General features: G+C 43.0%; 1 protein-coding gene across 1 annotated transcript in view; it reads left to right on the forward strand.

Annotated features, from left to right (window-relative positions):
- Positions 1-12,094, forward strand: part of rxfp1 (relaxin family peptide receptor 1) — a 78,483-nt gene that overhangs the window by 32,175 nt on the left and 34,214 nt on the right. Inside the window, exon 3 of the mRNA XM_082177860.1 lies at positions 10,592-10,675. Coding sequence (XP_082033986.1) covers positions 10,592-10,675 — 84 coding nt within the window. The remainder of the gene's footprint in view (positions 1-10,591; positions 10,676-12,094) is intronic.

Here is a 12,094-nt window from a genome sequence, read left to right on the forward strand (position 1 = left end):
GTGAAAATTTCAATTAAAAAAATGTATATCATATTAATTTTAAATAACATAAAATATGTATATAAATTATACATAAAAGAACACTATTTTTATTACATAAAATCTTTTTTTAAGAGAACATCTCTTTAATTGTCCCTACAATCATGTGTATATTGTTTGTGTTATGTTCTATTATCCGTTATACATCTGAAAGAGTCCACTTTTATTTGTTTTCAAATTCAGCATATGGGCACCTTTGGTCCTGTGGACCTTGAAGAACTGACATCCCTTTAAATCACACTGGTCACTCTAGTTTATTAAATTTATCTTCTTAAAATGCTCAACTGTGGATATAAATCCATCCATCCATCCATCCATCCATCCATCCATCCATCCATCCATCCATCCATCCATCCATCCATCCATCCACCGATCCATCCCCAGAATGTGTTTAATTAAATGCAGAGGGACAGTGTGGCTCCCCAAGCCTTTGGAAGGTCAGTATCCCCCTGTGCTGACCATTTGGGCTGAGTGGTCGATGCTCAGTTAAATCACACTGGTCACTAGTTTATTCAATTTGTCTTCAAATAATGCTCAACTCTGGATATAAATGCAGTCCATCCATCCATCCATCTAGCCATCCCATTTATCCCATCCATACAATCCCACCTCATACATCCCAGAGAGTGTTTAATTAAATGCAGAGGGACAGTGTGGCTCCACTAGCCTTTGGTAGGTCTGTATCCTCCTGTACTGATACTTGTGCTGAGATGTCGATGCTCAATGAGGCAGCTGGATTATTAATAAGATGGTCAGGCTGAAATTTTACGACAAATCAATTGTAAAAAATTGTAAAAACAAATTTTACGTTAAGAACCCAGCTTGAGTCTACTGTACCTTTAACATCATTACATTCTTTATTACAGGTAGTGTATGCACTATGCATTACTGTCTGCAATGTATGTATAAAACTGAGCTGCGTTTCCAGATAACGTTGTCTCTTATGCGCGCTACGAAGACTCTTAAGGTATAACTTAACTAAAGGTATACCATTACTAGGCGTGTTCCCCGAACTATACCTTACTTCTTACTTGTGACGTTACCGGGTGCTGTCCGTGGCGGTGGTGCTGAATTGGTGCTGAATTGGTTGATATCGATGGCTCGAGAATCAATTATTCTCTCGTGCAGGGGCTGCTTCACTGCGTTATGTGAGAAAGCGGTGTTCTTTATAAAAGAAGCACTTCAGAAATAGTTGAAATTGCATTTATTAGGACTTAAAAAAAATTATAAAAATTATAAAAAATAATCCAAACTATAATAGCCTAGCCTACATAGTGTCACGGATTGGCCAGGTTCTTCCACCACAATCACCCAGCGATCACAGTCACCTGAGTTCTGACAAGACACACCTGCACCCCATCAATCACCACTGCTTCATAAGCACACACCACGCACCTCTCATTGTCCGGGCTCGTTTATCCGAAGCGGACTCTTAGTGCTTCTCTCTGCGAGTTTCACTAACTAAACTTACCTGTGTTTACTTACCAGTTCTCTACGCCGATTCCAGTCTGTCCTAGTCTACCCAGATCTCATCTCGAGTGGTGTGCGAGCCGTAAGCCTTCTGATCTGCCAAGTGGTGCGTGACTGTGTGCCGTCAGCCTGTCATCCTCTTCATACGAAGATCCTTTCCACTCTGGAAGTCTCATCTCGCCGTGCCTGCAAAAGATACATTGATTATTCACTCACGAATTACACTCAAGAATTCTTCACCTCTGAACTCTGATACTCACCGTATACTGCACGTTGATTCATCTTGATACTCTGCTGTTGTAAATAAACACTACATCACTACTTACCTTGTTGTCCGTCTGCTTCCGTAACAGTTAGCCCGGACCTAAAAAGAGACAGCGACAGCATGAGTGTTCCAGATCCCTTTCAAGAGCTGGTGGATTCGCTGAAGAGGGTATTAACATTATCTCCTACCATCACGCCCCCTTCAACTTTCATGCCATCCGCACCACCAGCAACATCACCATCGAGCACTTCTTCGACCACCGCATCGTCCAGTCCCATGGCTCGACCAGCGCCCTACTCTGGCGGGGCGGAGGAGTGCAACGGATTTTTGCTTCAATGCCATCTCATATTCACCATGCAGCCCACTTTATATCCAAACGACCAGTCCAAAATAGCATTCATTACATCGCTACTCACCGGTCCAGCTCTCCAATGGGCCGAAACGATCTGGAAGCAAGCTGGCCCAGCCATTAGTTCCATACAAGCCTTCGTTTCTCACTTCAAAGAAGTATTCGGCTGAACGGATGGAGATATATCAGCCGGTGAGCAACTCTATAATTTGTCTCAAGGAAAGATGTCTACTCATGAATATGCCCTTCGCTTTCGCACTCTAGCTGCAGCCAGTGGATGGAACGAGCGGTCCTTACTGACCACCTACCGGCTTGGTCTCACACCTCAACTCCGTCTGCAGCTGGCCGCATTGGACGATAATATGGGGCTCGAAAAGTTCATTCAACAATCCATCAGGTGCTCAGACCGTATACAATCTTGTCAGTCCCACTCTAACTCTACTGCACTCCTCCGCCCATCTGAAACCGCCAGCCCTCCAGAACCAGAGCCCATGATAATAGAGTCTGGTAAACTTACCGCTGCTGAGCGACAGAGGAGGCTGACCCGGGGTCTTTGCATGTATTGTGGAGCCAGTGGGCATGTTCGGTTGAACTGCCCAATTCGTCCCATACGAACATCGATGAGTGTATTCCATATTGATGAAGAAAAGATGCATCCACTCACTTCTTGTGTCCAGTTAACCACCCAAACATTCTCTGTTTCAGTTCACGCTCTCATCGACTCCGGGTCAGCAGGAAACTTCATCTCGGGAACCCTCTGTCGCCAGCTCCAGCTCCGTACCGAAGCCTCGTCAAATGTTTACCAGATCCAACCCATAATCAAGTTCATCACTGCCCGTCCACGTATTCACCGGAAATGTGAACCCATTACACTTCAAGTCGGAGTCCTACACAAAGAGGATATTCAGCTGCTGGTTCTGGAGGGAGCCAATGCGGATATCATACTGGGGCGCCCGTGGCTGGTGAAGCATGATCCTATCATCTCTTGGGGCTCCGGGGAAGTGATAAAGTGGGGTAAGGAATGCTCACCAAGATATTTTCCAGTTCTTCCACGTCCTGTTCTGAATCCTGTTCCAGTCTATGTCACATCAGTCGAAAGTCCACTCGACAAACGGTCCACGAAGATTCCTGATATCTATTCTTCTTTCCAAGACATCTTCTGCCCCAAGAGAGCTTCCCAGCTACCACCTCATCGGCCATGGGACTGCGCCATTGACCTGATTCCGGATGCTCCTTTGCCCGGAGGTAAGATTTACCCGTTGTCACTTCCAGAGACCAAGGCCATGGAGGAGTATATTCAGGAAGCTCTCAATCAAGGGTACATTCGTCATTCTACATCTCCCGCAGCATCCAGCTTCTTCTTTGTGGCCAAAAAGGATGGAGGGCTGCGGCCATGTATTGATTACCGGACCTTAAACCTAGGGGTGTGCGATATGACGATTTTTGATCGTGGATGATTAAAATGTCTCCACGATCTGCTTTTGAAGAAATATCGTAGTATCGCGCATTCTCAGTTGCTGTTCTGGCGCCTCTGTCCCAACATACTGAACAACGCGACGTATATTCAGATCAAATGTTAACGCAGCGGAACAGGACACTGCAGTTCTCAAAAGTTCATAATTTGCATGTGCTTTAATGCCTTGTCGGTTAAACATTTAATTCGCGTGCTGATGCGCTGTTCGTGCGTTTCTCAGCGCGTACATGTGAAGCTCACATGCACTAAAAGCCTGTCTACCAGCGCCTGGATGCTGGACTATCTTTCGAGTCTTATTGTGCTAATACTGTCAAATACACACAAGGTTTACATAAACAAAGTCGGTGATGTCTAAAGTGAAAGCAAACTTGAGAAAATTGAAAGAAAATCTGCTTGTCAAATGCGTGTATAAAAGACGCGTCGAGTGCAGCTCTTAAACATTTAATTTTAGAGCTGTAGTTAAAGAGACAGTAGTAATAGTAAACACGCTGCCGCTTGTCCTTAAAGGGATAGTTCACCCAAAAATAAAAATGATCTCATTATTTACACACTATAATGTTGTTCCAAGCCTGTATTAATTTCCTTCTAATATTTTTCTAATATTAATATTTTGAAGAATGTGGCTATACAAACAGTAGCTGGTCCCCATTGACTTCCATAGGAGAAAAATATACTATGGAAGTCACATTCTTCCAAATAACTTTTATTTTCAACAGAAGAAACTTATTCGAGTTTAAAACAACTTGAGAGAGTAAATTATGACAATTTGAATTTTTAGGAGAACTATCCCTTTATTGTTAATAAAACAACAAAATGCAAAGAGAAAATCACTCACTGCTCTTGACTGATAACGTTAATAGTAGCTTTAATAAGTATCAATTTATAATTTATACAGTGAAGTCTATGTTTTGTTTTATTTTCATATTTGTTCATTTAATTACTTTCTTCAATGCTACTGTTAAATACACCTACTGTAGCTGAAAACAAAGCACTGTTTATTTAATTTGTATATTAAGTTGTGTATGTGTAATGTGTATCTTTGATCTTAATATTTAATGACAAAGAAAATAATGACAAATATTTTTATCTTCGCCCCGTCTGCCATTCTTTTTTATTTTATATTTTGTTACCTAAGGCTTTGTTTTTAAAATATGGACATTAGTTTGGCTGTAATGCTCAGTCACAAAATAGTAAAACCAACATAAAAAAGAATCGTGATAAAATCGTTAATCGTGATTTTCCTGAAAAAAATCGTGATATGATATTTTTACCATATCGCCCACCCCTACTTAAACCAAGGTACTGTCAAATTCAAATATCCCCTTCCTCTCGTCCCTGCGGCCCTCGAACAACTCCGTTCAGCTACCATCTTCACGAAGTTGGACCTCCGCAGCGCTTACAACCTGGTGAGAATACGAGAAGGGGATGAATGGAAAACCGCTTTTGTGACCCCTACTGGCCACTATGAATATCTGGTTGTGCCCTATGGGCTGGTCAACGCCCCTTCCGTGTTTCAGAATTTCATTCATGAGGTCCTCCGGGAGTTCCTGCATCGCTTCGCGGTCGTCTATATAGATGACATCCTCATCTATTCCCGGAGTGAAGTCGAACATCGTCGTCACGTTGCGGAGGTCCTACACACACTCAGAGCTCATCATCTCTTCCTGAAGGCCGAGAAGTGTTCTTTTCATCTCCCATCAGTCCAGTTTTTAGGCTACCTCATTGACCATCAGGGGGTCCGCATGGATGAGAGGAAGGTCACTGCTGTAACTACCTGGCCAGAACCCACCACGATCAAAGAACTCCAGAGATTTCTTGGTTTTGCCAACTTTTACAGACGTTTCAGACGAGGTTACAGCATCATCACCACTCCACTCACCAACTTGCTCAAAGGTAAACCCAAAGGTCTCATCTGGACTCCTGAAGCAGCCGCAGCCTTTCAATCCCTCAAGTCTGCCTTCACAGACAGCACCTCTCCTGACGCATCCAGATCCTGAGCTTCCTTTCGTCGTGGAGGTGGACGCCTCTACCTCCGGAGTTGGAGCCGTCCTTTCTCAACTTCATGGGACACCTGAATTACTCCATCCATGTGCCTACTTCTCTCGGAAGCTCAGCCCGGCGGAGAGGAATTACGACATCGGCAATCGTGAACTCCTGGCCATCAAGCTCGCCCTAGAGGAGTGGCGACATTGGCTGGAGGGTGCTATCCACCCATTCCAAGTCATCACTGACCATAAAAATCTCCAGTACCTCCGTGATGCTAAACGACTTTGACTCTGGCCTAAACGTCAGGCCAGATGGTCATTATTCTTCTCGAGATTCCATTTCTCCATTACCTACCGTCCTGGTCCTAAGAATGTCCATGCCGATGCCTTGTCCAGATTACATGATTCTCCAGAGACTTCCGAGACAACCACTAACATTCTACCTGAAAATATCATCATCAACCCCATCGAATGGTCTGCTCCTCCAGCCGTCGCCACTCCTGACCCTCGATCTCCGCCGGGCTGTCCACCTGATCGTCAGTTCATCCCTAGGACACAACGGGTAGATCTCATCCACACCATTCATACCTCACTGGGCACTGGACATCCCGGGGCCAACAACACTCTCTCGCTGCTATCCGAGCGCTTCTGGTGGCCGGGTATGGCAAGGGATGTGAAAAGGTATGTACAAGGCTGTAAGGAGTGTGCAATATTCAAAAGTCCCCGACATCTACCTGCAGGAAAGCTCCATCCCTTGCCAATTCCTAACCGCCCCTGGTCACACCTAGGAGTTGACTTCATGACCGATTTACCTTCATCGGATGGGAACACCTGTATCTTCGTCATAGTAGATCGATTCTCTAAGTTCTGCAGACTATTACCACTAAGAGGTCTTCCCACTGCCCTGGAAACCGCCGAACTTCTCTTCAATCATGTCTTTCGCTATTATGGGATCCCAGAAGACATTGTATCGGACAGGGGACCCCAATTCATTTCCCGAGTATGGAAATCGTTTTTCAAGCTCCTAGGTGTGACAGTCAGCCTCTCCTCTGGCTATCACCCTCAGACCAAAGGCCAGACGGAGAGGAAGATCCAGGAAGTGGGGCGGTTTCTCAGGACCTTCTGCAACGGCCACCAGAACTCCTGGAACCAGTTTCTGGGCTGGGCGGAGTATGCCCAAAATTCACTGCGGCAACCCACGACAGGCCTCACACCATTCCAGTGTGTTCTCGGATTCCAACCTCCTCTATTTCCCTGGGATGGTGAACCATCTGAGGTCCCCGCAGTGGATTACTGGTTCCGGGAGAGCGAGAGAGTCTGGGACGAAGCTCACCATCATCTGCAGAGGGCAGTTCGCAGATCCAAGACAGTCGCTGACCGGAGGAGGATTTCGGGTCCAGTCTACGTTCCAGGAGATAAGGTTTGGCTCTCCACTCGCGATATTCGTCTGCGACTGCCCTCCAAAAAACTAAGTCCCAGGTTTGTTGGCCCCTTTACCATCCTGGAACAGGTCAATCCCGTCACGTACAAACTCCGGCTTCCACCACAATATAGAATTCATCCCACATTTCACGTCTCACTACTCAAACCCTTTCACGAACCTCTTGTTCCCTCCACAGAACCTGGCCACGAAGAGGAACCTCCTCCCCCCTTGATGCTGGAAGAAGGGTCCATCTACTCCGTTCGTGAAATCCTGCAGTCCCGACGTCGTGGTGGTCAGTTGGAGTATCTCGTAGATTGGGAAGGATACGGACCAGAGGAGAGATCATGGATCCCAAGAGTCGATATCCTAGATCCCACGCTCATGGAAGAGTTCCATTCCAGCCATCCACAGTACCCTAGACCTTGTGGACGAGGAAGACCACCACGACGCCGGAGACCTCGGCCCTCAGGAGCGGGCCCTGGGGAGGGGGGTAGTGTCACGGATTGGCCAGGTTCTTCCACCACAATCACCCAGCGATCACAGTCACCTGAGTTCTGACAAGACACACCTGCACCCCATCAATCACCACTGCTTCATAAGCACACACCACGCACCTCTCATTGTCCGGGCTCGTTTATCCGAAGCGGACTCTTAGTGCTTCTCTCTGCGAGTTTCACTAACTAAACTTACCTGTGTTTGCTTACCAGTTCTCTACGCCGATTCCAGTCTGTCCTAGTCTACCCATATCTCATCTCGAGTGGTGTGCGAGCCGTAAGCCTTCTGATCTGCCAAGTGGTGCGTGACTGTGTGCCGTCAGCCTGTCATCCTCTTCATACGAAGATCCTTTCCACTCTGGAAGTCTCATCTCACCGTGCCTGCAAAAGATACATTGATTATTCACTCACGAATTACACTCAAGAATTCTTCACCTCTGAACTCTGATACTCACCGTATACTGCACGTTGATTCATCTTGATACTCTGCTGTTGTAAATAAACACTACATCACTACTTACCTTGTTGTCCGTCTGCTTCCGTAACACATATTTTAAAATTGTATCATTTATTGCTTCCACAATAACCATTTCAAAAATTTTACGTGTTTTCATCTCATTTTTGTCCGCTGAGGTGGAGCTGCGATGAAATAGTGTTCTTGTAAATACTTTCCAGCATTTCAGTAATAAAAGTGTACATCTTACATACGGTACTCAGTAGTGATCAAAAAAGATTTAAAGAGTGAATTTTGAATCTCTTCTTGTAAACTCAGAGATGTGGATTCAGACGGCAATTAAATTCCCACACAACCTTTTTGTCAAAAAACAATTTGACCAGGGATTTTTACACGGGTTGGGTGAGAAAAAACACTGACATTATGAATTCGGACGGCAATAAAATCACTTACCCCTGTAAATGTTTAAAATACCGTATGAGCCCATGATAAACAATTAGCGTCCGAATAGGACTTAACTGACAGTCTGCTTTCACTGGGCTTTTAAAGCGCTCCGCAGACGGCGCCGTCTTTTAGAACAACTATTCGCTGTATCGCTGCCATAGTTTGAGCAAACTCCCCACCACAATCATTCCCTTTAAATAGACTATTAGTATTAAGCCTTTAATGGTTCGGCAGCTGATGTACCTTTGGATAATATAATTCAAAATCTAGCAAAAATCCGTATAATGACAATTTTATTCTTTGCATGAAAACACTTGAATTAGCCTAATTGAACACTGTCTGGGTATATTAAAACTTCAGAATTATATTCGTATAGACCTGCAACAGTGATAAGGTAAAGCTAAGAGTGGTCCAGACCAACCTTCCGATCGTATGACTTACAGAAGGTATACTTAACTAAGAACGTTTCGGGAAACACGTATTAACGATAAGGTACAGCTTAAGGTGTAACTTAAGAACGATGTAGTGTTAAGAAGGTTTCGGGAAACCCAGCCCTGATTATTTGAATGTGCTCACCAAGGCTGGATTTATTTGCTCAAAAATACAGTAAAAACAGTAATATTGTGGAAATATGAGTACAATTTAAAATAACTGCTTTCTATTTTAATATATTTTCAAATGTAATTTATTCCTGTGATGGCAAACCTGAATTTTCAGCATCATTAGTCCAGTCTTCAGTGTCACATGATCCATCAAATATCATTCTAATCTGCTGATTTGGTGATCAAGAAACATTTCTTATTATTATCAATGTTGAAAACAGTTGTGCACCTTGATATTTTTTCAGGATTCTTTGATGAATAGAAATTTCAAAAGAACAGCATTTATTTCCTAACAGTGTAGAAGTCTTAGGGCCCAATCATACATCTAGCGCAATGCAGCGCCAGGCGCGAAGCAAGTGTTTTTTTTGCTAGTTTCAGCCCGACGCAGTTATCATTTTCATGTCCTATGCCAAGTTGTTTAAATAGCAAATGCATTTGCACCCATTTGTGCACCCATGGGCGTGCTGGTCTGAAAACGAGGTGTGTTCAGGCGCATTGTTGGCGCTTTGCTATTTTGAGGCAATCGAAATAGACTGTGCTATTGACCAACTAAAACCTGGTCTAAAGTCAATGGCGCAATATTGTTTTTGTTATTTAAAGAGCGCATTAGTAATGTGCGCCTATAGGCGGGTCCACATGCGCGTTCACTTTGTCCCGTAGATGGTCTGCTCATGGTCGCACATGAAGCGTTCAGTTTTTCCGCTTGCAAATTCCGCCATGTATATAGCAAATCCATGGCGCGAGCACAACTGGCTTTTAAAGGGAATGGGAGATGAGACTGATTAGTTTATTGCACGTTACACCCAAAACACACCCATTACTCATTAAGAGAATAGGGACAACCCTTTTAGACCATGCGCCGGGCCATTTTTTACCGTCGTTAAACCAGCAAAAGTGGATTCGAACACGCCCTAAGTTCACTTATGCCGTGCACTTAAGACCATGCGCTTAGATATTAAAAGTAGGGCCCTTAATCTTAACTGTCACTTTTGATCAATTGAATGCATCCTTGCTGAAAATAAGTAGTGATTTCTTGAAAAACCATTTAAAAACAATCTCACTGACCCCAAACTCTTGAACAATAGTGTATATGTACACAGCGTTTGAATACGAATATAAATGAGATCTCCCTGACAATGAATGATGAAGGCGGATTGAGAAAGGCGGAAGGTTGTTTGAGATGTTAAGTGTGAGGCATCGGGAGACAGGAAATGCCACGAAAGGCACACCTATTTTGCATGCCACCTGCTTCATTTCCTCCACGACTTTTGTAGTTGCCAACCAGTGTCAAAATGATTGACAGGGGTTGCTGAGTAGGTTAACGTGATTCTTAAAAAAGAACAAACCCAAATGTGTTATGTATTATGCAACTTCCCCTGAGTGAAGGAGTGGAGGCACATTTGTTAAACCGAAGACCCTGTAAAATGGTTCTTAGCAATTAGAATTTTCTATTGTGGTCTTTGCTGTGCCATCAATGTGCCATTACTCTGTCACACATGTGAACACCTATGCCACAGCAAATGGCTTTGCTTGCAATGACAAGCAGCGTGTGTTTCATTGAGTAACCCTTTACTTCCTGTTTTTTCTTCTAGGGGACAATAATGGTTGGCCACATCTCTTTGATAACTATTTTGGCATCCCCAGTAATAACCTTGGGACTAAGTCAAACGCCTGCTGTGAGTATTCTCTCATTTTTATATTTCAGAGGTTTAATCTCTGCAACAGTTCAGAGAATTTGAACATTGTAGAGAATTTGTAGAGAATGTTTCTTTTAGAAATACTTATTGCATGTACAATCTGGTTTAACACATTAGGCAGCTGTATTTTGTTCTTCCACATGCTAAAACAACAGTGAGAGATGGACTGTTAGAATAATACACGCACTTTTCAAAACAAAATTCAGTCTGACATGTATATTGCCATTCACATTATTAAAATAAGCACGCTAAAGGTGTTTAAGAGAGTCCCTCGAGTGCACGTGTAGCCATTTTGTTGTAAAAAAAGATTTTCTGAGATATCTTTTTGATTTATAAACTGTTTACACTACTGTTCAAAGGTTTGGGGGTCTTTTGAAAAGAAATTACTACTTTTATTCAGCAAGAATTCTTTGAATTTATCAAAAGTGACAGTGAAGAGTTTTACATCGTTAAACAAATATCTATAAAAAACAAAAAGCGCTTCTTTTGAAATCAGAAAATAGTTATTTTAAATTGTAGTTATATTTCACAGTATTGCTGTTTTACTCTATTTTTTATCAAATAAATGCATAGAAAGGATTAAGCATTTTAAAAAATCTTACTGACCCCAAACTTTTTAACTAAAAATGTCGTGACATGTAGTCAAGGATGTTGTCCCATACTCAGAATTTGTGCTCTGCATTTCACCCATCCAAGTGCACACACACAGCAGTGAGTTTTGAACACACACCATTTTTGCTGCGGTGCCTGGGAGTGTTTTGGCGGTTAGGTGCCTTGAGAGTGGAAGCTGTTCATTCACCCACCTTCATTTCCTGCCAGGACTGAGACTCGAACCCGCGACCTACGGGTTACAAGTCCAACTCTCTAACTATTAGGCCACAACTGCCCCAATAGGCACTGCTGGGATTTTGAACGGTAGTGTACAGTATATACTATCATAACTTTATGCATTTTAGGCATTTTCCTTTTATTTTAATGTACGATGGAGAAAATTGCTTAATTAGTATTCATAAGCTGTAACTGATTAGTTAGAGAAGAGCTTTATTAGTCTATAGTTTGCAAGAGCTGTAAAAAAAAAAATTTCTAGCAAATCCAAGCACTTGAACACCAGATTTAATAAACAGCCAATTGTCTTGAAATTAAAGGGTATAATGAATACATGTGGATACATAATATTATAGCTGGAATGCTTGCATGCTCACTGAATTGGCTCAAATTTTATGATTCAAAACAAACAACCTACAGTTGATTTTCATGCTAACTGTTAAATAAATCTTAAATTGAACACTTCTTTCTTCTTTTAGGAGTCGATTCATGGCCCACTTTGATATTCTGTTATCTGGCTGACTTGCTGTCAAGCAACATTTTCCTGTCAGATGCTGTCAGTTCAGCTGTATT

This window comes from Leuciscus leuciscus (assembly GCF_965113295.1).
Source record: "Leuciscus leuciscus genome assembly, chromosome: 8".
NCBI classification, from domain to species: Eukaryota; Metazoa; Chordata; class Actinopteri; order Cypriniformes; family Leuciscidae; genus Leuciscus; species Leuciscus leuciscus.